The sequence below is a fragment of the Carassius gibelio genome, chromosome B3, assembly GCF_023724105.1.
Source record: "Carassius gibelio isolate Cgi1373 ecotype wild population from Czech Republic chromosome B3, carGib1.2-hapl.c, whole genome shotgun sequence".
Lineage (NCBI taxonomy): Eukaryota > Metazoa > Chordata > Actinopteri > Cypriniformes > Cyprinidae > Carassius > Carassius gibelio.
In genome coordinates, this window is record NC_068398.1 from 11,588,997 (window position 1) to 11,616,520 (window position 27,524).

General features: G+C 37.5%; 1 protein-coding gene across 2 annotated transcripts; it reads right to left on the reverse strand.

Moving 5' to 3' along the window:
- Window positions 1-3,550: 3,550 nt before the first annotated feature.
- Window positions 3,551-27,524, reverse strand: s1pr2 (sphingosine-1-phosphate receptor 2). 2 transcript variants are annotated; one of them, XM_052552468.1, is made up of 3 exons: window positions 27,099-27,524; window positions 17,753-17,838; window positions 3,551-6,402 (listed from the first exon to the last, which is right to left on the reverse strand). In XM_052552468.1, exon 3 carries the CDS (start codon window positions 6,265-6,267, stop codon window positions 5,206-5,208), a length of 1,062 nt encoding a protein of 353 aa, XP_052408428.1. In that variant the 5' UTR covers window positions 6,268-6,402; window positions 17,753-17,838; window positions 27,099-27,524; the 3' UTR covers window positions 3,551-5,205. The 2 variants fall into 2 exon arrangements, with proteins under 2 accessions (XP_052408428.1, XP_052408427.1); XM_052552467.1 differs by lacking the exon at window positions 17,753-17,838 and having other exon boundaries at window positions 27,099-27,523.

Genomic DNA, 27,524 nt, shown 5'->3' on the forward strand with positions numbered 1-27,524 from the left:
GAAATGGCTAAACGAAACCATACAGTAATTTGCATATTTTCATTTCAAAGGTAAAAATAGATTGCTCTTGCTGATTAAAGACAGCAACTGATTCTGGGTTAAAATTGTATTAACAGATGTGGTGAAGTCATTTCATAAATGACATTTATAACACACCTTTTTAAATATGAAAGACATGGTCATGTTTAAAAAAAAAAAAACAGGTGAAAGCTATACACAAGTGTCAAATTTGTACAGGTGTTTAGGCCTATGATCAACACAAGCAAGCACATGTCATAGGATTTCTGTGGTCAGTAATATCTCTTATGAATCTAATCCCCAAGCATTCAATGAACTCAATGAAGTCAGTCTAAATTTTGGGAAAAGAAACATACTTCCAAATCAATGGGACCAGAATTGGCCATTCAAGAATGACACGTTTTTAATACGAGTAGAATATCCACCAACATGATCTTTTTTCAAGAGCCTTTATCTATGAAACGTTTCATTAGGTTGTGCTTGGTCTGATTACCTTTGATTATCTTGATGCCACAAGTGTGGATTTCAGCAACAAAAATGTAGTAAAACTTTAAAAAGGTTTAATAATACAACGTGTATCAAATAGTATACACATGTTTTTTTTATTATTATTATTCAATTGCTTCTGCAAACTATAGGAAAAAAATAACATGCAAAAGTGCAAGTAGCAAACTCTACCGATTGTTAACTGATACATTAATTACAAACAAACAGCTTCTCCACATTAACTGGTTGTAGACTGTCATGCACTTCCATGTGAGAGTTTTCTTAAGGAGAAAAAAAAATGTTAAAGAGTTGTTACTTCATAAAAGTCTTTTTTATTGTTTATTTCTTACCTTACAGTCTTACAATACAGTGAGCAAGTATTATTGTGCCACCATTGGCTACAGACTTCAAACGATATGCTTATCAAACTACATACTTTTAATAGCAAAACATACAGTTGTTTGAATTGGGTTATACTTGAAAAAAAAAAAAAAAAAAAAAAAAAATTAGACTGTGGATGGGCAAAATAATCAAATGAAGTATCAAGAAGTATCAAGGCATTCACTGTCTCTATAATCTTTCCCTTAATCCCCCTCTCTCTCACTCATAAAAGCACATATTTTAAAGAGTATAGCTAGCATGTTTAGTTTTGCTAATAGCTTAAACTTTACCTGGTTCCTGCTTTGACTCAAAAGCTGAACTGTCCACCCCCTCTTGTTCAACAGCATCAACAGCAAGAGCACTAGCCACACCAATGCTACTGTTGCTTCCTTCCTCAACTTCAAAATAAGCATTGTACACTAAGCTACATATTTTAGGCTAGAAATGGAAAATCAAATTCTGGTCAATTTTGGCACTAAAAAAAAATACTGTATCCCCATATGTAAAACAGTGTGATAGTTTGTCATTAAGATGCTCTTTTAAAACATCTATCATTATATACATTATTTATTTATTTTATAGATTTTATCTATTGTAAGTCGCTTTGAATGTAAGCGTCCGTCTGCCAAATGATTATGTAAATATTAGGGTGGAACAGTTCAACTTTTTCACAGTTCGGTTTGTTTCACGGTTTTAAAGTCACGGTTTCGGTATAGTAGTATGTGCTATGTTTATGGAAAAACTATACTTTCAAAAAAATTATATAGATTATCATATTATTAAGAATATTCTAACTACAAGCAACAATACAAATAAATACAATAAAGTAAAGATACAAATAAAATAAACTGACTTTCAGTTTTTTTAGGTAGGTCTTGCATCAGTTTTCAGGTACATAATTAAATAATTAAATAAAGTAATCAAATGTAAAACGGCATTTCATTTTGGACTATGAATTAAAGATTATTATTTTTTTTTAAGTTAAAAAAAGCTTTTTAATCAAGAGCAATGAGTGATTTATTTGTTTTTGCTGTTCGATTATTATAAAGGTGTCACTGGGCGGAGTATACATGAATATTCATGAGTTTCCGGTTTCGCGTAAAAGCGAAAATATTAGTGCGTTTCCACCGGAGCACGCAAACTTTTCAACAAGGTAATTACATTTCAGCTTCGAACGAATTTAAGCAAGCTTAGAATAGAATTGGTCGTTCGTTCGTTTATTTTCAGTAATAATTACATTTATCATAAACCAAAATCGTAACATCTACATATGCAAATATAGCATAACTCAATAATAAAGAAATAAAGTTAACAAGCATGTTAGCTTAGATTTTATTTTAGACTACTCTATTCTTTTTAATGTTGTGGCCTAAAGCAAATGTTGTATTATATCCAACTGTATTAACATTTTGTAAACAATTAAAGAAAAATGTAAAAAAAAAAAAAAAAAAAAAAAAAAAAAATTATATATATATATATATATATATAAAATCAAATTCACTATCTATCTATCTATCTATCTATCTATATTAAAAATATTACAACAAAAATATAATTAAGAAAAGAAGATATACTTCAGCTGCATATTTTTCTTATTTTCTTTTTCTTTTCACCTCATGTGATGTGATATGGCATGACGGGACAAAACAAAGTTCATAAAGGGGCAACATCGGCCCTGGTTTTGGGCATCTCTGCTTTAAAATAACTACAGTAGTTTGACAAAATCATTTCATCCTATGATTATAAAATTTTTATCTTTATCCTACAGATGGCGCAAGAGGCCAGTATATATTATATATTTTCTTCGTCTGACCACAAGGTGTCGCTGCTGTACAGCAGATGTAGTTACTGCTATGGGTGAGCGTCTTCTCAGACCAAACGTGTTCTCACATATACCGGGTGGAGTGGGAGTACAGAATGGTCATTAATCACAAAGACTGTACTGAAAACAACTATATATGTTTGCAGCTGTTTCAGTATGGCTGATGTCACTTCCTGCTAACTCTTGGCCATATTCCCAGCTGTGTTATATCCCAGGGCGGATTGCTGTTCCCACTCAGGAATTCTAGATGTTTGACGACAACCAGGCCAGACCACCCTTAAGCCCACTCAGTCAGAGTTCACAATCTTTTTTTTTTTTTTTTTTTTAAGGTCATGCCGACCCATTCAATGGCCTCCCAGAAATCCCTTTCCCATAATGCCATTCCTATTGATCTCTCATCACACTCCCTTCTTTCCTATAAAACCCTTTGGCTAAACATCTGCTCTCCCACAAAACTTTGAAACTGGCACTTATTGGACTGTCAGAAAACCAGGCCAGCAGTTCCAAGCAATATTGTTAGCAAACAGATTCATGTCCTAGCGAGTCGGGCCTTAACCATGTTCGTGCATGTTAGCATTTAGTTTCCCTTTTTTGTCTAGTCAGATTGCTGTAATATGTGGGATACAGCTCTCGTGTTCAGTTTGAAACTCAATACTGCGTAGGAATGAAATTCAAAACAAATTACATAGTGGCATTAATCACTTCTGTGCCACGCACTAAACAGCCAGTTCAGAAGTTACACTTTTTGGTGTATGCTAATTGCTAAAAGCATGTGTGAAACCATCGAGATATTTTCAGCTGTAACCTTACTAAATATAAAACCGAGAACAAAAACTGACACACTTTTTTTTTTTTTTTTGTATTTAATTTCTTTTTATTAAAAAAAGGAATGAACTAATGTGTATGTACCTGCATTAGTGTTTGGGATTGTACCGATTTAGCACAGGTAGCTTGCTACTAAAACACAAGGCTATTGCACACGAGACATTCTATACGTATACGCAATACATACTGTACACAGATACATACATACATACTTTCATATATTTATCATATAAAACAAACATTGTTCCACAGGGTAGGCAATGTTTTACATTGAACGGAGTAATAGGGATGCTCACACAGGCTTAAACTCTTCATGCATTAAAAAAAAAGAAAGGAAGAAAAACAAAATACAATAGGGCGGTATTGGAAGAGCTGCCAAAGTGCTTTCTCTGATGAACTAAGGCGATCAGCAGAGGAAACTAAAACATGCTGGGATTAAACGGCGAACGATTGTGCGAGTGAAAGTGTTGGACTGATGACATTAACGTATGACAACATCAAGGTCAGTCCATAACAACAGGAAAACACCGGACTTCCTGTGGTTGCAGGAAGTTTAAAGTTTCTTCTGAAGACTTGTGACCTATTAAAAGACAGCATGTATGCCTTCAAAAGAGAGAAAGGGATGCTAGGTTGTGTCCTAATCTCAAGAGTTTCCTTTCTTATCAATGACGTATTGATTTCAATGAACTTTAAATGTCTTTTAGACTTCACAGTGAGTGCCCGTTCTTGTTGCTGCAAGCTCAATAATCAACAGGAGAACAATGATGTTCGGTAATACTGTCGATCAGCGAAAACCTTCGCTCGTAACACTTCATTCTTATATTCAGTTCCATTCGTCAAGAGGGCACGAAACGAAGCACACGCTGCCGCAGCGACGCTACGGCATTGTCATGCCAACACAACCAGCGTCTACATCGAGAGAAACTCATATCAGGAATTCAGTAATCACATTCTGATTGTGCTTTCCTCTTAGGAAAAATTAGGAATGTTAAAAAAAAAAAAATAGTAAGGGACAGTGAGTTAAGATGGACAAGAGGAGTAACATTGACAATTGTACATAAGCTTGCCATACAAATTAGTTTTACACAGGTTAGACTTTCATGCAATACAATGAAGCGGAATACTTTTATTGTCAAACGGTAATCAAAGGGTGTTATGTATATCAAGTAATTCGATAAATACGGTTCTGCAAGCATGCATGGTAGTTTGGTTCACATGGAGTGCATCGTCGATCCTTATATTTCATCTGTCCTCTCGAATCTAGGATACAACTTGTATGTGACTTCTGGTAGCTTGGTCAGCATATGAGAAACATGCAATCCCAAGCTGCCTAGAAGTCTACAAAGTGCAACTTTGATTTTTCATTTATAAACGCATATTCCCATTTGAATTTGGCTTTGTTTCATTTGCCTTAAAATGCCAAATACGTGGTACAGTCTTATTCTGCTAACTTTTTTTTGCAAGGACAGAAGCAACAAAGGACACATGGGAGTTCTGGTAGCATAGTTCCACTCTACATTAGAACTCCAGCACAGACATCTACTCTAAATGTCCGAGAGTCCAAAGACATTGATTGCGATTCTTGTTTCATCCATGAGCTCTCTGAACACTTCCATCTTCTGTTCCTCCAAGATAGGGTCTCTCCTTATCTTCAACCACCTGAGGAGACGAAATCAAACACAGGTAGTGCAGTCCTGCATGATGGGAATTGACTGATTTTCGTGTTTGTTGGTGCAGTGCTCCATTGAACTCGAGCTCTTGAGTGGCACCATGCAGCGGTGAGGAGGCCGGCCACAATTGAGCAGCCCCCAGCAGCAAAGCACCCTGAGGAACTCCTTCCTCATGTCCTTGCTCCTCAACGTGTAGATCAGCGGGTTCAGTGCCGAATTCAGTGTGGCGAAGCTAAAGAAGACGGCAGCATTGTTGAGGATAGGACACTGCTCTATCTTACAGGAAGTGTCCAAGAGCAGGATAGTGAAGGCGGGCAGCCAACAGACGATGAAGACGCCCAGCACAATCGTAACAGTCTTCAGGAGAGCGTAAGCTGGAGAATTGGTGGCCTCTTGGTGGCTGGTGCGCACAATTAGGTAGATGCGAACATAAAGGATCACAATGGACAGCAAGATGACGGTAAAGATGGTGACGACAAACAGGATGTAATATCGGGAGTTGAGAGGAAGGACAGCGGAGCAATCATCCAGGTTATCAATACAGTTCCAGCCGATAATAGGCAGACCTCCCAGAAGGATGGACATCACCCAGCACGTTCCAATCAGAAGGAACATGCGGCAAGTTTTGTTGGAGCCATAAACTTTGACCTTGGTGATGGCGATGTAGCGCTCTATGGCGATGGCCAGCAGGCTGAAAACGGAGGCAGCCAGTGCGATGAAAGCAGTCCCTTCTCGTATGAACCACTGGACAGGCACCAACTTAAATGTCCTAGGGCCTGACAGGAAGATGTTGGCAATATAAGCGGAGCCAGCCAGTAGGTCCGAGAAGGCCAGGTTTCCGATGAAGAAGAACATGGCAGAGTGGAACTTCTTATTACGAAACACGGAAATGAGCACTAGGAGGTTTTCCAAGATGATGATACTGCAGATTATAACAAATAAAATGTTCAGGCTGCTCAGGCTAGGTTTATTGCGATCGTCTAAATCCTTCTGGCTCATGTTCTTGGCAAAGATATAGTGGGCCCTTATGAGGCTATTGTTGAAGTACTGGGAGTATTTGTTCATGGTGACGGTATGGTATGGTCAGTAGTCATTCAGAGGGCAGCTTGTTTGGGCTTGTCTGGGCCAGCAAGGGCACGGGAAATGAGACGCCCAGCCCGATGTCACGTCTCAGGGGCCCAGGAAGCTCCTCTGTGTCACCTGCAAACAAAAACAAAACAGAATGATTACTGCCAGGCCAAAGGTAAAACGAGACCAATCACAAGTCAATTTTAAACTTGAAAGGGCTATATTTTCTGCGCCAAACAATCAGTTTAAGTGAGCATAACATTAACAGGGTTAGACAGGACTATCTGTGTGTACTAACAATGGAAGACAGGGCAGTGTTAATTTAAATTTAACATTGTTTTTGCAATCAATTAATTTTGTTGACGAATAATTTTCATAATTCTTTGCTGCACATCTCATAAAATGTAAAAAAGTCAGTGCCTGGGAGTAATAAAGAGTGGTTTTGTTTAATTTTGAGATAAAGACATGTTATGTGTCACTGCAGTTCAATCTTGGTCTGCACTGTAGAGCTGAAAGATTTGCCAAAAAATATCTAAAAATTTACTTGAACTTTTGACCGATTTTCTTTCTTTTTTTTTTTTTTTTTTACATAACTAGTCAACTTGAAAATAAAACTACATCATGATTCAAGTAACTTTTTCTTTATTAACCCTCTAGTTAAAGACAATTCAATTCCAAGTGCACCACGCCACCACCCATGAAATTGTCACCATGATTTTTGCAGAAAATATGCACAGACTACATATTGTAAAACGGGTCTTATGCATATTATATTTTGAGTGGATGATGTCAAGTATGCAGTGTTTTACTAATGGATGCATTCAGAGTTTTTACACTACACATATGTTTTGGACTAGCTCCATGTGTGGTGTTAGTCATCAAATGACAAAACATCTAAGACCATGTTTCCATCTGAATTTAGCACTAAACACTTGAAATTAGAGCACAAAACAACACATCTTAATATCAGGTGGAAACACGGCCTTAAAGACTTGTTTTCTCTCATGTTTTTGTGGACATGTTAAACAATCACAGACAAAAGGCGACTGAGTTACTACTACTTGCGCAATGCTACAGCTTGTTTAGAGAAAGTTTGAACGGAAGCGAATTTGAAAAGCATCGCAGCACCTGCGACTACTTGAGTGTGCACACTAGAAGAGCGTCTGTGACTAGAATCTGGAGCCTTGTGCTGCAGACAATCAACAACATGAAAGTCTAACAAGTTTCCTTCTGGTAGTGTATGCTAGGCTATCTAAAGCACGAGCAGTGGTCTTGCATTGATCGGATGCATGTTGGAAACTAAAAATAGCTCAAGTAGTGTTCTGAAATTTCCCTTCTGAGTAAACACTACACGGCAGAACTGTCCTTGTTCAGCTACAATCTGTTCTTGCCCCATGAACTAAGATAAAGTGAATGTTCATGTGACACAAAGTCTTCTACACCTACACGTAAATTTATGCAATGCTGGATTCTAAAGGTCTTTACACACTGAAATGTGTTTTTTTCCATATTCACCATAGTTTCCTATCAAAATGCATGCAACGGATGCAAAAATGCTGAAAATTGAACCGGATCCAAAAATTTTATGCCAGACGAAAGTTTCAGAGGCAGTGAGCAAAACCTTTACCATTACCATTTACTGATGTAATCTCATATCACAGGATGTGTAAAACAATGTGACATTGTAACCATCTTGTTTTTTGAATGTCTATCACATTTTACAAGAATCACCAAGATCTTTGAAACCAATGACTTGAGTGTCATTTCCACCAGGCCACAAAGGCTTTAAACTGTTCCCAAGTCTAAAATCCCCTTTTAACAACGGAATAAACAGAGTAAATGCTGAGAATAATGTTTTAGCACGTTTATTAATAACTGGTGGCAGAATGTTGAACCCATGAAAATTTATGGATGCATTTGAGTAAAAATGTTTTGTTATGTGTAAGACACAGACAGTGTGAGCATGATTACACGGGTCTGAACTGGCTCCAGACATATAGTCACAATATTAGATTTAATTACAGTATTTTAAGCTAGACAGGTGCCGCATTCAGCTTTCTGCTGTGGAATAAATTGTGTTCAAATTTGTAAAAGTTCGAAGTTGTCATAAACATTCTTATTTTTAACATAAATAAAGATATTTGAAATAATTTTGAATAACCAACTAGTTGTTGGTCCTCATTGACTTCCATAGTAGGGAAAGAAATAATATGCAGTTCAATGGGGACCATCAACCTTGTTTACTAGCATTCATCAAAATATCTTCTTTTATGTTCAATATTTAAAAAAAAAATTCAAATAGGTTTGGAATGACATGAGGGTGAGTAAATGAGGACGAAATGTAAAAATGTAAATCTCGTATCTAGTAGATAACAAAGTTTATAACCACAACCAGACAACAGAAAAAAAAAGAAGTATCTTATTTATGGTCTGGTGCTTAAGCAAAAATGCCTTGGTGTTTTTCACACGTTCTGATCTCATCGTCTCTTAAACTCCACCTTAATTTCCTGTCTGCTCTCTTCTGTCCCAAATGACAAAAGCATATGTACTTTGGTTACTATCTTCTTATATATTATAGACAAATCAAAATGTTAGGCCACGCTATCCCAAGGCTGATGGTTACACAGAGATATGACTGAAAGATTGCTCGAATGTAATTGTTCTTGACAAATGAGGACCACGTCGAAAGACACCAATCCCCCAGCAGGCCAGAGTCACTGTAGAGACCATGCAGCCATGTGGAATGGCATCTGGAGACAAAGGCAGGAATCTGAGACATCTGTGTGACGCACACACCTCTCTTCAACATCACTGTTTGCTGCACAGATTTCAAAAACCCTTCACATGCATAAATCACAGATGCAGACTTATGTAAACATACCAGGAAGCTCGTCTCAGTCACTTACAAGCACACAATAAGCTACAGCTACGTAGATAGTGGCACAATCCTGCTGCCAAATGCCAATAATATCCAGCAAGGCCATTCCCTTGAGCAGCAGTGAAGAACAATGGCCTCATTGTCCGGGTTGCATCTCACTTGATACTCTTTACTGGTCCGAAATGGCACCAAACGCAGGCCATTCAAACTATTCACACATATTTATGCACACTGTAAACAATCAACAGTTTATACCGTCAGACCAAAACTTAAATCACCCATCAAAATGTGTGAGTCGCCTTCTCAGAAACCGACAGATGCGTTTCAAGACAGCTCAACATCCACCACCCACTGAAATTTCACTCTCGGAACAGGTTTGTGTGGGTAGTTTCGCTGCTGACGACTCATGTTCGTGATTTCACTGGACCATCTGCGAGGTCCCCGGTGCAGTCACGGCCTCGGTATTACTGTGGAGACCTTTGCCGCCTTTCATCTGGGGATTTGACAGCATGTGAAACCTGACGGTCTGGTTTGTCAGCAATGCTGTCTCCGGCCTGCCGCACTTACTCCGCCTACCCCGTCCTTCAACGGGACGCTAGATCATCCTGTCTAAATAAGGACCCTTTTGTCTCTTCTTCTACAGAAAAACCATACTCACCATACTGATAATAAATGTGACCCTTGACCACAAAACCAGTCATAAGTGTCAATTTTTTATTAAATTGAGATTTATATATCATCGGAAAGCTGAATAAATAACTTTTTGGGGGTTTTTGGGACAATATTTGACTGAGATACAACTATTTGAAAATCTGGAGTCTTGAGGGTGCAAAAAAAAGTCCTTGGCAACTTAAGTTTTGATAAATGTACAAAATATCTTCATGGAACATGATCTTAACATAATATTCTAATGATTTTTAGCATAAAAGGAAAATTGATCATTTTGACCCATACGATTAATTGTTGGTTATTGCTACAAATATACCGATGCTACTAATGACTGGTTTTGTGCTTCAGGGTCACAAATAAGACGTAGTAGGAGAATAGACAAAACTGTGACTGCATCTCCAGTAGCAGGTCTCCACAGTCCAGCTGGCCGACAAGAGTAGTCTTCCTGTACACAACTGCTCTACTATAGACAAAAAGGAAGTGCTTGTGGTGTCAGAAGACTAACATCCTGTTCAGACTTGATAGCTGACTGCTGGAGAGCAAGACAGTTAATGTGGGAAAGGTTTGGTGGAAGCGAGAGACACAAAAGCAGAGCAGAGGAAGTTTAATCGGATTCTTACAGGTGTAATACGTGCGGCAGGAAACGTGCTGAAGCACAGCAGCAAGCCGCTCGGTTTGTGGCAAAAGTGCAACTATTATATATATTTTTTTAAAGAAATCTTTGTAGATTAAGTGGTTGTGGTTCAGAACGGACTCATCATAAAGGTCACTCTTACTGTTCTTCAGTGAAACCTGAACTTCGGACCCCAGTCTCGGGCAGGACCCCGCCCCACATCCCCATGACAGCTGGACAAAGGCCCCAGGTGTTGTTTGCGCTTCCCAGCAATACCTGATAAGCCCCAATTAGTAAGCGGCATCTGAGCAACCGTGCTTCCCACAACGCACCTGTTACCTAACGTCGGTTGAGCACCATTTGCCTCATTCTCCAGAGAGATCTTCGAGACATCTTTGCAGGTTGCACAAACCGTCAGCAACCACACACTTGGAAAAAAAACCCAGACACAACAACACGTAACTGACAGATGCTTCACTTCAGCTTAGTATGTCTGTTTGTTACCATTCTTTATTCACGCTAGTTTCATTTCACCTATTTAACTCATGCTTAAATCTAGACCTGTCTGCGGTCTGTTATAAATGGATGAGTAAACTTATTTTTCTGCAGAACGGTTCTTTTGCGCTCTGTAAAATGCTTCATGCTACAAATTCTATATCCTGTAGTCGTCGTGATAAGTATTACCATCCACATGACCACATTTTTTTCACTTCTACCACAAATGCACCATTACACAGAGCTTATTTTTGGGGAATTTTTATAATACAGCAAGTTAATGCAAAACAGTGAGCCGCAAGTCATTTAAACGTGCTAAAGAGCAATCAGGTTCAGAGGCGACCTTTGTCAAGAATAACAGTAAGGCGAATTTGCAAACTGTACGCTTCAAAGTGTTCAAATGCATTGTACGAAACCAGTCATAAACTTTTCAAAATTGAGATTTATATTTAATCGGAAAGCTGAATAAATAACTTTCAATTGATGTATGGTTTGTTGAGATAGGAGAATATCTGAATGAGATACATCTTGAAAATCTGGAGTCTGAAGGTGCAAAAAAACAATCTAAGTATTGAGAAAATCACCTTTAAAGTTGTCCAAATGAAGTCCTCAGCAAGGCATATTACTCATCAAAAATTAAGTTTTTATATATTTATGGTAGGAAATGTACAAAATATCTTCATGGAACATGATATTTGCTTAATATTCTAATGATTTTTGGCATAAAAGACACATAATTGATAATTTTGTATTGTTTGCTCAGAGGTGACTTTTAACAGTAAGGTGAATTTGCAAACTGTACGCTTCAAAATGTTCAAATGCACTGTAAGTGGACTGTAATACAAGTAGCCTGATTTCAAAATACAATCAGTTTATAGCACAAGATCATTAAACTGATTATACCTTGCCCTGGAGAGCTGTGTGATTACGTCATACATAATTGTATTGATTGGCCAGCTAGGGCTGGTTCTATAATATCAGATGTATGAGGGTAAAAAAACAGAGCACTTACAGGAAGGTGGGGGGAAAAATCCATCTGTTCCGTTAAGCCAAAAGAGTCATGAGTCAAAGCTAGTCAATGCAGCGAAGGTGATACAACACAGAGAGTCCCAAGACCACAAAGCTCTATTCAACACACTCTCATTCCACCCTGCTAATGACCCAGCTCTGACATGTACTTTACAGTCGCCCACTTCTGTGACTGGAAAAATCTGGCTTTGCCAGTTTATAAACCAAATAGCTCTGGTAATGGATTCTGATTGGTTAACACAGTGTTTCACATGTGCTATAATATATAATATAGTCATAGTGTAATAACAGTCCATCGTATCCCTCCACAGCTCCCACAGAATTATTATTTCTTTTGCATTTCTGTAATATTTTTCGAAGTAAAGGTAAGGAGCTTTTATTGTCATTCAACTGTACATACAGAGTGCACATATGAACAAAATTATATTCCACTGACTCATAAATACTGCACTAAACTAAACACATACCATTAAATCAGTATAAAAATATGGAAATAATAAAAATTGCAGCAGTGTTCATTTAAGAGTATATAGCCCTAAAAATAATGACATCAAGTAAGGGTGGATCCACAATATATATTAATATCATATTGGTTTATCTGCTGATATTGGTTAGTGTTGGATATATTTTGGCTGGTTTATTATGAATGCCCAATTACCCAGTTGTTTTTTTTTTATAAAATATTAATTAAATTACTAAATAGATCATGAACTAGGCACTTCGTTGAGCCATGCCTAACAAAGTCCTTTAGCTGAGATATTATTCACAAAATGGTACAACTAAATAAACAACAAAAAACATTGCAGCATTTAAGAAGTTTCACAACACAGGTTTAATTCAAGCCAAGCTCTGTATCTGCAGCAAGTTGGTGATTACTACAGAAAATAATGCTTAGTGAAAAAAAAAAGTTGGGGATTGGTCAGATTTTTAAATGTATTTGGAAGAAGTCTCTTAAGCACACCAGGCTGCACTCATTTGATCAAAAATACTGTAAAAACAGTAATTTTATGAAATATTATTAAAAAAAATTATTTAAGTTTTCAATTTTTTTTGGAATCCATGATACAAAGAAAGTAAAAAAAAAAAAAGGATTTATTTAAAACAGAAAAACAAATTGCATTATAAAACGTCTTTAAAGGGGTCCTGTGATGCTTTTTAAAGATCATTATTTTGTGTATTTGGTGTAACAGAATATGTTGACATGCTTTAATGTTCAAAAAACATTTATTTTTCAAAAACTGTACATTTGTGTAGGTACTCTATGCCCCCTCTCTCAAACGCATTGTTTTATACAAAGTCCCTCCTTCCGACAAGCGCCGTCTGCTCTGATTGGCCAACTGACCCAGTGCATTGTGATTGGCTGAACACGACAAGCACTCGTCAGAAATGCATCTACTTTTGGAAGAACAAATAAAGTGCTTTTGCTTTCTCCTCGATACACACAGCATCTCCCTGACATGGCTGCTTCAACACTAACTACGGTTACAGAAACCACGACTGCTTTCTTTGCGTGAACATTTGGGCGGCATTACGCAAATATTTCCACATCGTGAAGTAGACATGTGGGGGTGTGTTTGAATGAGCCATTTTAGGAGGCGTGGCAGAGTCTTAACTTTGATAAAGAATATATCTTTGGACTAGAGACTTTAGTCTTTGCAACTTTACAGATCTTCTTCACGCACCAAGAGCTTGTAACACTCCAAAGAGAAAGGAACAATTGAAATCGCATCATATGACCCCTTTAATATGTTTTTTGTTGACTCTCAAATGTTTGAACTGCAAGTGTATGCACAATGCACTAACAAAGGATGTCTTCCATGGTAAGTGCACAGCTGTCAATGAATGTTGGTGTGATTTTATAAACTGAGGTACAAGTAAAAAGTTATGTAATGTGGTAATCTACAACAATGCTAATGTCTATAGAGCTTAACTTGCATTTGACCAAAACATTCCTTCATAAACCAAAGCAAATAAAACACGAATGGGCTATACTGCATTGTTTGTTGGTAGAAAAAAAGGTTTGTGGGTGAAGGTTAATCCACAAACACATCGAGAAACCACTCGGTGCAATGTGTTCAGATTGAACGCTGACCCATACAATACCACCACAGCTAGCTGTGCTGCATCTGAAGCCGCCTGTAGCCCCATTCTCATAAATCAAGACACATGTGGGCAGGATGAAGCAAGTCTTAGCAAATAACACTTTTAATTTTGCATATGCACAAATGCATGCAGACCAGCCTTGCACGCTGGTGCCACCGCTCTGCAACAAGCCTGGGGCCTGCTCTAACTCTTTCACAGAGCATCTCTCCATCACGACCATGCATCGATTAGCTGTTTGGAAGCGGCAACATTCCTAGAAACAAAGTGTATTTTTAAAGTTATTAATGTCAGAGTTCTCGGACAGAGACGGCAGTCCTACAGCGCTGGGAGACAGACTGTGATGTAACAGAGCGACCTAAAACCAAAGCATTGGTAATGATGCTAGTAATGACTTTTCAATACCTTTGCAATGGAAATTAGATATAAAAACAATAAGCTATAAATGTAAATGTTAAAAAAAATTTTGAAAGTTTGTTTTCAATACTTTATAATTAAATATATTATACTAAACTGTACTAAAACAGAAGCAAATTATCAAAACAATATTTAAAAAATATTTACTTTGTGTTGATAGTATTTTAGTATTTTAGAGCCACCAAGAATTTTAAAGTGTTACTTTTAATGCAATTGTTAATTTAAATGCATAAATAAAATAAAATAAAAACATTTAAAAATAAATTATTTTTTAGTGTGTGTGTGTGTGTATATATAGCATTTCCAAAATATATTTACAGAAAATATCATCTTACAACCATCAGTAAGCAAGTTAAATGCAACAAAGGTGTCTCTTCACTATATAAAAATCACTATGTAAGCAAGTAATGCTGCTAGGAATAAAATACTATTTTTGACCAGTCGTTAAGAAACAAAAAATTAGTAGTTGCCATGTAAGGCAAGGCAAGGCAAGTTTATTTATATAGCACTTTTCGTACACAATGGGAATTCAAAGTGCTTTACATAAAAGAAAGTAAAATAATAATGAAGAACAAGAATAAAACAAGAAATTTTAAAACTTTTAAATTTTTTTTACTTATTTAATATGAATTTAAAATAGAAAATGATTTCACATAAAATAAAATAAAAAAACAATGAAAATATAGTGCAATCAGTTCGGACATTGCACAGTGCTCATTCAATAAATGCACAGCTAAACAGATGGGTTTTGAGTCTAGATTTAAATGTAACAAGTGTTTTAGCACATCTGATCTCTTCTGGAAGCTGATTCCAACTGCGGGCGGCATAGTTCATTTCTTACTTTTTTTTCTCTTCATATATTCCACACACTCTACTAGAATCATTAAATACTTGCTTAATCAACGTTTTTTTTTTTCTTGATCAAACATTACATGTTTTGTGTGTGAGCAAGTTTTGGGAAAGTTTTGGGGAGTCTTGAGGAGATTTTACTCTTCTGACTCATCTCCTCAGCGGCAGACAACCAGCCTCCCTTTCAATGATTTCCACTTTTATCTCCAGGACATGGATGAGCACCAGGCGTTTAGATAGTACAGAAGCTAGAGGCCAAATGTCTCCGACATCTCAGAAACAAAACAGAATAACACAGCAAATGAAAACGTTATCCGTTTCTCACCTGCACATTTAAACACATAGGCATGACACTCCAATACAGATGTAAACTATACCGTCTCAATTTATCACTATACTGTTCATCATACTGCAATTATTTTTACACATTCAGCAGCAGTAGCTAGTGGTGTTCTGGGAAAAAACAACTCTGAGATTTAACCACAGATACAACACTGGTTTCAGCTTCAATACACACACAAACGTCTTCGAGACGGCAAGAAAGTGGAAACAGCTCCCAAGTGCTCTGCTCAGCAGATACGGCTGATCTGAGAGGGTCTGCCATTTCTCACGTACATGAACTCTGTCTTTGAGAGGAACTCCATAGACATTTTATGAAAAAGCATAAAAAAGAAAAAGTTGCTTAAGTAAGCAACATACAAGCTCTGGTGCGATTATATAGAGTTAGTGTGATTTCACAATCAACAGTAACCACCTCTAGAGCATGAAATAGCATGAGAGAATATAATTTTCTCTTCTACTGCCAATTTTAGATGTGCATAATGAAAGATGGGACAGGAAATGAGAAGAGGTATCGTGCAATAATACAAGCCAGATATGAACCTGGGTGATTTCAATAGCATCATTGGTCAACGTGTCAGACCATGTGGCCACCCACTAAAGACACTTTCTACAGCGTCCCACTAGAGCCACACTAAATAATAATTTTAGGTAGAAGTTTGGTATTCTGGAGCAAATGTAAGGAGCACACACACACACACACACACGTGCGATTAAAAAATTTAATGTTATTTTATTGGCATCAGTGGTTCCACAAATGGCTTAAAGGTAAGGTTCACCAAGAATTTACTATTTTATTAAATAATTATAACAGAAATCAACTTTTTCCACCTCTAAATAACCTTTTGTGCAATGGAACTATGAATGTTAAAAGGATGGATCACCCAAAAATGAAAATGTTGTCATCATTTACTCATGCCCAAGTCGTTTCAAACCTGTATCAGTTTCTTTCTTATGTTGAAGATAAAAGAAAAAAATATATTTTGAAGTATGCCGGTCATCAAAATTGAAGTTGATTGATTGACTTCCATAGTATTCTTTCTTTAATGTGGAAGTCAATGGAGACCAACAGCTGTTTTGTTCTTAAACATTCTTCAAAATATCTTCTGTGTTCAACAAAAACTCATAAGGTCTGGAATGACTTGGGGGTGAGTAAATGAGGACAAAATGTAGATTTTGGGGTGAACTGTCCTTTTAACATTCATAGTTACATTGCACAAAAGGTTATTTAGAGTGGGAAAAAGTTAATTTTTGTTCAAACTAATTATTTATTTAAATGTATTATTATAAAAAATTATAAAAATGTTTTGATACCAAGGAAAAATGGCTCTTTTAAGAACTATTCTATGAAAGGCCCTTTGAAGAGTCTCAATTTGATTTAAGGCATCACTGCAAAAAAAAAAAAAAACCTTTTGAAACCTTTATTTTTTTTTTTTTCAAAAGTAATGCTATGCAGTACCTGAAGTGTGTTTCTAGTTTGTTTACTGGCTTCAAATCAAAATTCTCCAAGTTTCTAAGATTACACTTGTATGAGACAATCAAAAAAAAAAAAAAAAAATAAATTGTATGACCCAATTCTAAACTGACCATAGACCATATAGTCCAACCCCTTATCCAGAACAATTTGCCAGCTGGTACAATATCTTACAATTTCTCCCTCTCATAAAAACTATGAATTGTGTTGAGTGTGCTGAATGATCTGGTTTTTAGTTATGGGTTGGTAAACCCAAAATATACATGAGTTTAAATGCGTTTGACACATGTGCACTAGAAAGCTTCATCATTGTCTAGTCACAGAAGTGCGGGTGTCTATTATTGTTGGAGACTCTATCAGTTTGCTGCTATTTAGGGAATCATTCATGTTCATAGTTATTATGCACAGACATTTTGGTAAGAGGGTTTATTCAAATCACTTATCTATTTTTTTACTTTATGTAAAGCCCAGGTACCCTTTTATGTAGCATGCAGTGTACTGCTATAGTAATCCAGCACGATTTGGAAAGTCTGGTATATGATTGTCCCCAGCCGCACGGGGGAGGAGAGGAAACAGACGTGGGAGAGAGAGAGAGACAGAGAGCTGCTATTCCACTTACGTTCAGCCCCATTATTTCCTCTCAGAACATTAGTCAATATTGCGTGGCTCGAGTCTATTCTTCACTTCTTAGTCTCTTTTCCTCCCCTGTGGGGCATAAATAAACAAAAGCCCATTAGAACTCATGGCTTGTGGTTTATATTTGTCCTCTCTGTTTATTTGCTGATGTGTTTCAATGCATGTGGGCAAAAGGCGACAGGAAACAAGGAGCTGTGTATGAAGAAACCGAGCTGAATGGAGAAACCTCCAGTGAGTAGCACAAGAGTCAGGGTAGTGCTGGACTACGCATGTAATATACTGCATATGCATATAATATATGCTGCTTATTAATAGTAAGTTAGTTGTTAAGTTTCGGTATTGGGTAGGATTAGGGATGTAGAATATGGCCATGCAGAATATGTGCATTATAACAACCAATATGTTAATAATAGTTATGCTAAGCAACTAGCTAATAGAGATAATTGGTCCTTATACTGAAGTGTTAGCATGTTTTCTATTTGAACTTGTTTTAAAATGCAATGTATTCCTGTAATGCAAAGCTGAGTCTTCAGTGCCACATAATCCTTCAGAAATCATTCTTGTATTATGCTGATTTAAAAACAGTAGCATTTTTGTGGAATCTGAATTACTATTATTTTTATTTTTGTAAATCAGGATTCTTTAAAATATAGTAAGTGCAAAACAGTATTTATTTGAAATAGAAATGTTTTGCAACATAAATTGTACTGCAACTTGATCAATCCAATGCATTATTTATAAATAAATGTATTAATTTAACTATTAATTCAACTGAAACACATCATTTATTATAAGAACAACAATCAAATATTCTTCATTTACTACACAAATAATTTAAAATAGAACATTTTAAATCTACTTTTTCACTTTTGTGATCCCGATTCAGATTTGTGCGTGATTCTTTGTCCTCCAGCCCCCTACGGTTTAATGTCTACTGCACAGATCAAAGGAAAGGACCACAAAAGGGTGATTAAAAACATCAGAAAGGATTAATTTAGAACCACAGCCATGGTCTCGCCGTCTCTAGTGCTCATTAGATAATGAGCTAATGCAATAGTACTTCATTATTTAATCTTCCGGAGAACTTACAGCCCGTTAAGGCATGTCTAGACGTTCAAGGATGAGATCTCCACACATCAGCAGCGCACAGGAAGACGAAGTACATACAAAGTCAAATTTGCTGAATTATTACTGTCAACCATAAAGTAAACAAACAACAACCAAACTGACAAGCTAAGATAAGTGGTTTAACAATCAAGCGGGCTACGGATATAAAGGTAATCATCAGTTACATCTAAACCACAGAAGATAAAGTTTCACAGGTTTATTTTTTCTCACACTCTTCTGCTGTTGTCATTATATAGGAAGTATCCTTTAATGAAAGGTCCTAAAACAGAATTCACGTTTGCTTTGTTCTACAGCCCTGCTCCTGTTCCCCCATAACGCAAACCCCACCCATGCTCATATTGTTCTGCTTTATTATGGGATGTGTGTGTGTGTGTGTCCCATGTGTGCGCGCTCATGTTCTAGACAGACGAAACACTGTCAGATCTTCGTGACAACGTGGTACTATTGTGCAAATGTGACCCGCATGTGTTCCTACTATGCATCAGTTGTGTATGGGACAGTCGAGGGGTGATAATGTACCGTATGTGCTTGTGGGTTGGAGCATTTGGGGGTTGAGGGTGTGAAAAAAGAGGGGGAGACTCCACAAAGGAAACGGGCACCCACACACATGAATAAAGCAGTCTTGATGGCCTTTTGTGATACGATGCTGTATTATGGTCTGGTACCTTTCATCCAACAATGAAGGAAGGGCTAAGAAACAGGGTGGGGGAGAACTGGCCAGTGTGCCTAAACTATAACAGATCCACTCTCAGAGACTCTGTTTTTGCGTGTTTAGACTTAAATATTCTTTGTATTAAATGATGATAAACACAAGTATTGGCTTTGTTTCAAAAATCACAATGATCTCCCATCTTTCCCAGACCCTCCTGACATATTAGAGCACGTCCCTTTGGGACGATAAAGACTGGATTGCCTCACACACGGTCTCTGTCAGGGTAAAAATGAAAGTCTTACTTCCTCTTCTATAATCTTTAGTCAAAGACTCAATGGTATACTTTGCTCTTTGTCAGAAGCATCATTCAGACTGAAAGTGCACGTGCCTCTTTGACGTTCTAGATGCAACTTCAAATAATTATTCGATTATATGAAATATAACAAAAACAATATATAAAATATAATACATTTAAGATCATATCTTTATCCTATACTATATAAAATGAAGTTGCATGAGTATAACTGGTAAAAAGATGCATTCCAGCTTTACTCACCCATCCAATTGTTAAAAGTTAACTTTTACAGACTTGTACATCATTAGTTTTATTTTGCATTCTAAATAATGGACAATTATCATGGCAGAAATTGTTAAAGAATGAAAGAAAGAAAGAAACTGCTGTTTTTAGCTGCAATATTTCGCAATATTTTCTGTATAGCTGACGCATTAAAAAAAATACATTTCGTCTTTTTAAATGTCTACAATTGAAAACACTATTAAAACATTTGGTAGATATACAGTGCTTACTACAAGGCAAAATAACTATTTTCCAAGGAACTTGGAAAAAAGACAATATAAAATGTAATTATTTAATTTGGCAAATAACAGGTCTTCATAATATCATGCTTACTATTTTAGTATTATTTAGTATGAATGCTTTTAAACACATTTAGCTTGCAGGGATCATCATATTTCCAGGTCCTTCTTTAATATCAAAAAGCTTGAAACACTTAACAATAGACCATCCTATTTTGCATTTACATTACCATTACTATTTAAAATGGTATTGTTTTGGACATGACTTGATTAATTTTTTTTTTTTTTTTTTTTTTTTTGAAGCAGGACTGCCACTGGCGCCCTCAAAATATCTGGTGCATGTCATTTTATTGCTGTAGGGTGTAGTTTCATTATCGATCCAAAGCAGATCAAATTCAACAAGCTAATCAGTGCAGGATATGTTACAGGGGGAATTCAGAAATCATATCATGCTGGCTTTTAACTGTATTACTGGCACAGCAAGCCGTGAATCCAATAGATGACATTTTCGGAATATGTTTTTCTGCAATATTGAGTTTCAGGGTCTGTGCTTTGACATGTCTGTGCATTTGTGTTTCGTTTTCTATCACCACACATAAGTCTTTCCATCATTTCCAAAGACATTCGCAAACTAAAAACCCCTCTTCTCACCGTCGAGGGAGACTAGACCAGACTTACCCATTACAGAACGTCAGCGATTTATTCAACCGTATAAGAGAAGTGAGAGACCATTTTACCCCAAACAACGTCGCTTTAGTCTAAATGTTTACCACAAGTTATGCAAGACCGCCAACTGTTTCATTTAGTTTCAGTAAAAAGACGAGATGAAGTTGTGCAACATCTGTTTCAACAAATGATTGCAGAAAAAAAAAGAAGTGAATGCAACGACGTCCCACCAGAGAGACCAGATCCAGGCCATTCTCATGCAAAAAGCCCCAGTGTGGGCAGGATCCATGTCTTTCTGCCTCTCATGGACATTCATGACTTTGCGTTAGCATTAGGATGGGCCTGATCCCAGCACAGATGCCACGACTGAAAGAACAGGTTTGATGGACAAAGCCCCCCCTCCACAATTTAATCTGCCGAGCTCTAGCCAGCAATCCGGCTCTTCATTCCAACAGGGCTTCCTCGGTGGGCTTCTTCCAGGTGCACAAACAAAGGCAGTCAGAGTAACAATATGCTGTCAATCACGAGGGGGAGGGTGTGTGGGTCTGGCATGCCGTTATCTCTTTCACTACCTGCTGGAAACTTAATGCAGTTGGACAGACTGATGCCCGGTAGAGGTTTGAAAACCACACGGTGACCACAACACTAGATATCCAGCGCTTTATGGAGTACTTCAAGCCACAAATCATTTAGAAACGTTTTACGGCTCACTTACACAAAAATGATGTGCAAACCTCTTCATGGCCAGTAAAATTGTTAACATTATCATAGCACGAGAGAGAGACAGATTTACAAAGGAAACCCTGCTGCTGCTGCAAGGCTTCTTTAATCTTGAGAGTTGCAAAGTCATTTCAACACTTGGGTTCTCACTTGGTTTGGCTCGATCGAGTCTGTAGACGGTGCCCAAGTTAACCCAAAAAAGGAACTCTTGTAATCATTTACTCATCCTCATGTCATTCCAAGAAAGGCAAAAGAAGACACATGCAATGGTAGTCAATGCTGTTTGGTTTAAATCGTTATTTAAAATATCTTCTTTTGTGTTCAGTAGACATGAAGGTGAATAAATAACGACGGCATTGTTTATTTTTGTGTGAAATCATACATTATGATTTTATTTTACATGAACATGCATAATCTCAACAATATGCTAAATTAACGTGTCATTAACAAATGTCTCATGAATCTTGATGATTTCACAAACCATGACTGTCCTCCTTGTTGCAAGTTAACCAGAATTCATTTTAGGGTAGTTGGTAAATTTTTATTTTCCAGAATGCTGTAAATTTGAATAGATGCACATTGACGTCGATAACAAAAAGTTATTTTTTTTTAAAAAATTCTTAATTATTTTGCTATTCGAACTATGCATAATCATATGATAAGTTGCATTTTATTGTTTGAGTATATACGTTTTTATTCCCTCTCTGTAGTTTGCAACACTTTCGGGGGCTGATGTTTGACCCATTTTTAGGTCATGAACCACTGAAACATATTAAATCCAATATATTGGCCAAAATACACCTTTCTGTTGCCGTTTTGAAAGTCTGTGTACACCAGCATCAAGGTTAAGCCGGATCTGCTGATCTATTTTATACGGCAGATTTATATCAGTCAGGTGATGTTTTGCAAAAAATAAATCCATAAAAAGTGATTTTGCACAGATGCAAGACGTGAATAGAAAGAGAGACCTTTAGAAGTTGTTCCATGACTCGGAACGCTATCTGTCCTAAAATGGACAGAGACTTTCCCCTAACTGAAACTCTGCTCAGTAAATATTTAGAAAGTTTCCTCTGAGCTGTGTCTGCATGTGACTGTATGAGACACACAGACTGGGCTAAGTGACTGTGCTGTATACAACATAAATTTATGGGTTTGTGTTTGTGATTATCTGGACATTAAATATGTAAGCTACCGTAGAGTTGCATCAAACATGCAGTCTAAAGTCTAAAGGTTAGCAGCACAAGCAAAGGCAAAGCATTGCTGTGACACTCCCAGTTCTTGGCACAAATACTGTTAGCTCCACATTGCCGGCTGTGAGTTGTAACTTGCTCAGCAGCAGCCTCCAAAACAGAAGGCGTTTATTTTGTCCCAGCTGCCACACCCAGCAAAAGTGTTTTTCGGCTGAGGCAAGATGGCACGCTGCCTTATAACAGCGCAAGCCCTAAAGCACTGGAAACCCCAGCCTCTATTAATATTACCAAAGATGGCTTGTTATTGATTGGTGTGATTGAAAAAAAAAAAAAACCCTGCCCTGTTTGATCAGACATGTATTGATCCCTAAGCGTCATTCTTCCCCGAACAGCAAAACATATTGGTTTGGCAATGATGACACAAATATCTTTTGTCCTTAAAGAGAAAGTACACACAAAAAAAACTAATTATTTTTTTAACCGCATGTTGTTTTAAACAAGGTGATTATCCTAGTCTTTCTTTCCAAAAGAATGAAAATGAATGAGAACTGTCAAGCGCCATAAAAGACAGAATTGTACATAGCAACACCCTATTGTATTGCATCGCTACAAAAACACCATTTTGGAGCCTCAATTTTTAGGAGTGTATTAAATGAAAATTTTGACATTAGCTCACCAATTTGTGAACAAACCGTTTTTTTATATTTTCGATCCGTTCACAATTTGTGCAAAAAAATTAAAAAATCATATGGACTATTTTTGGTCTTTTTTATATCATATTGGAGCTTTACATTCACAGGCCTGGTCAAAGAGCAACCAGAACATTCTTCAAAAATTCACTTTATGTTTTCCACACACCCTCATACAGATTTGGAATGACATGAGCATGAGGAAGTGATTTCATTGTTGGGCGGACTATTGTTTAAACGCTCTGTCTGACATGAAGGATACTGTCTTCCTCAATGAAGTCTGTCTGAGGATGTGCTGCAAGAGTTCTGTGGCTGCTGCCAAAATGCTAAACGCAAGAGTCCTTGAGGGATTGCTCCGCCCACACTGTGACCTGGCCCCACCCTTAACCCCTTATGTGACCAAGCTCAAAAATCCCACACTTCAAGTTCCCACCACAGTCTGCAACATTTATTTATCTTTCCGTTTGCCTAGATAGCGTTTATTTATTCACTTTTTGTATTTAACTTCGCCTCTCATGCGCAGTCCCTCCTCATTGACGTCTGAACGCACATACAGTATGCGACCTGTAGGCATGCAGAGCCAAGTCATGGGGAACGAACCACATTCTGAAAATGTGCCTCTGCGACAGAGTTGAACTTAAGGTCAGGAGAAACACCATCAGGTAAAAATCAGCCAGTTGGCGTGCAACCTCGCTAGCCACGGCGAAATCTTCGTCATAACGAATAGTACAACTCATCTAAAGGCATTCCCTTTGCTGCTTCATGAAAGTTTAAGATTAATTCTGAAAGAAAACTATGAGAGACGGTGAGTCACAGTTATGCTTACATTGAATCTGTGCCCGCAGAACTCTGTGGAAAGCTCAGCAAACTTCCACGGAATGAGAATGCATTTTCATTCACAAAGCTCTTCACATGTTTGGGCTAATTTGATAATGTTTCCTGCCACCAGCCAACAATCTTCTCCATGCTTAAATGCATTCCACAGAGTTACATAGATTTCCTGCAAACCCCCAACCCCACCAGGGTATTAATGTTGGTCACTCTTAAAATTAAACGTTCCAAAAAGGTTTTCCCAACAATTTAACCATTTTTGGTTCCCAAAAGTGTTTGGGAACTTTTATTTCTTGGTGAGAAGAACATAAAAAATAAATAAATAAATAAATAAATAAAGATTCAATGGATGATGAAAGTTCTTAAATGGAGCCATCAATGCTACTTAAGAACCTTTAAGAGCATAGTAAAACCTTTTTAAGAGCATAGTGTCCATTGTGGCACAGTGGGTTATATTAGATAAAAACCACAGCTGAATCTTCTCTCACGTTGACCATGGGCTGAGAGTGTGAACTTGAATGAAGAAAGCCAGTGGTGGTCAGCGGAGACAGCGTGGCTGGTTTTGTTCTGGTTTAATGAAGCATGGCGTCACACGATGCCAACCTGGACTACATGCTGCCCATATCAGCTCTGGCTACAGATCGGATCCCAGCGTGATGAAAATCTGCTGTTTTTACTCCACCCCATTATCACCTGAATAGACCCTACTGAATAGAAACTGCTCTCTTCACATCCATCAATAGATCAAACACCTGATATTCCTGCTCGGCTTAATTTTCCCACTTCAGTAATGCGGTTTCCATCCAATAACTAGTTAGCTCTCCTTTAAAAAGCATGCTGAAATTCCCATGTGCAAGTGCAAAGCACTCAGTCACACAATAGACAAGATAATGCAATCAATCCATTTAGAGCTTTTAGAAGAATAACTAGACCCCGCACACATTTACCATCCCACTTGAGAATGATGGATGGACACCTCTCAGTGTGATATCCAGCGTTTCCTCTTACATATCAGCTTATCTTGCAGAGGGAAGCATTGTGTACCACAAAAGCAGATTACAAAACATCTCAACCCCATCCTCTTTTCTTTTCATAGAGAGAATGTACAATCAGAATGTACATACAGTACCTCAGAGAGGTGCCTTTTAGTGAATGAAGATGGTATTTTGGACTTATGGGACGGATGCATTTCATAGCTTGACCTAAATTCAGAGGCCAGCGCAATGGCTTTTCAATATAGCTTTGAATTCCAGGGGAGACAGAAATCAGTATATACAATAGAGCTGACCTACATCTCTACAATTGTCTGGTTTCATCATTAAAAAAAAAAAAAAAACCTGTCAACACCAAAACCTTAAAGGGATAGTCTACACAAAAATGCTAATTATATCATCATGTACTCATTTGTTTTATCCTTCCAGAAAAAATAAAAAATGGACACCAGGCAGTTATTTTTACAATCAAGCTCCATTAAAAACACAACTGGATCTTGTATGTCTTGCAACTGGTTGATATACAGGTCTGAATGTGTGTTTGAGCATGAATGATGTTTGAGATCAAAATAAAGATTATTAAAAAAATAACTAGGAAAACCAAAACTCTTATCAAGAATCAGATTTCAAACCCGTATGACTTTCCGTGTTGCGTGGAACACAAAAGGTGATGTAAGGCAAAACAACCAGGCCTCAGATACCATTCGCTTTTATTGTGCAAAAAAAAAAAACTTCCAATAAACATACGACATCTCTTTTGTGTGTCGCAGATGAAAGGAAGTCATGGGGGTTTACAACAATTTGAAAATGAGTAATAGAACACTGTCACTTTAAGACTCATTCACCACAAATGATATCTTGAGTAAGGTTTAAAGTAAAAAATTCCCCTAAACATTTTCTTCCAAGAAACACTAGACAAACAAGTAAACGATGACAAAATTGTAATTTTTGTGTGGTCTATCACTTTAAGAGACAGACGCCAGTCTGAGAGCACTCCGTCCAGCAGCATAATGCCATAATAGAGTCTTTTGTCTTATTAATACAACCTTTAGGAACAATGCCATCCTCACAGTGACCGATGGACAAATCCTTAACGGCTACAAATGTCGCAAAGCTCCCAGCGTGCTCCGAGCTCAACAAAAAACAGTCCCTGTTGACAAATGAAGAGCTCCTGCAATACACATGAAGTCCAGCAAGTCTGGATGATACAGGTCAATGTTTAACTGCGCGCATGTTACACATTACATCTGTGGGCAAACATTTGCGCGCCACTCATAAGGCATGCAAAACGTATGCAAGTCACTTTATATGTAACTGCCACTAGATGAATATGCATGTGTCGAAATCTTTGAAAAGACTATCTCGCGCAGCTTCTTATCAGATGAGTGCATGGGAGAAATATCAGTGAGCTGACGGTGATAGAAACGTGCCTCTGTTGACAAATAAACATATCACAAGTTGCTGTTAAAGTGTGAGTTTGGAGAAGGGTCTCATATCTGTCTCAAGGATTTGCATGAGAGTGGTCATTAAAATACACAGCTCTATCGCGCTGCTATGAAAATGAATGAAGACAGAACTATTGTAACACTAAGGGACATTTGACTTCAGTTTGAGATATGGTTAGTGTGCTGGGAATCGAACTTACCCCATGTGCGATGTTTGGCAGATGGAAGAAGCGAGTGCCGATGTTTTTAATCTTCATTTACAAAGTTGACATGAGATTCCGTAATTCCCGATTCCGCTCGAACGAGTCTCGAAGGATCCGCCGGGAGAGCCACAAATAAGTGATGGTAGAGAAGTCAAAACTTTCGCAAAGTCACTGCTTCGTGTAATCTAATCATTAACGCAGCCATGGTTAAGATGAACGTCAGGCAAGAAAAATACTCTCTATGTTTGTGTAGACGCGTCAGGTACAGCTGTGTCTTCCGTTTAATTCAGAACTCAGTAATCCACGCGCTATTCGACTGAACAACAACCTCACGGTCCGTGCGTGGCGACGTAATACACACACTCTCACTTACTCACTAAGTCTCTCTCTCTCACACACACACACACACACACACACACACAC

Bases quoted from the DNA above. Each gene is read 5' to 3' on its own strand.
- s1pr2 (XM_052552468.1), bottom strand. From the start codon at position 6,267: ATGAACAAATACTCCCAGTACTTCAACAATAGCCTCATAAGGGCCCAC.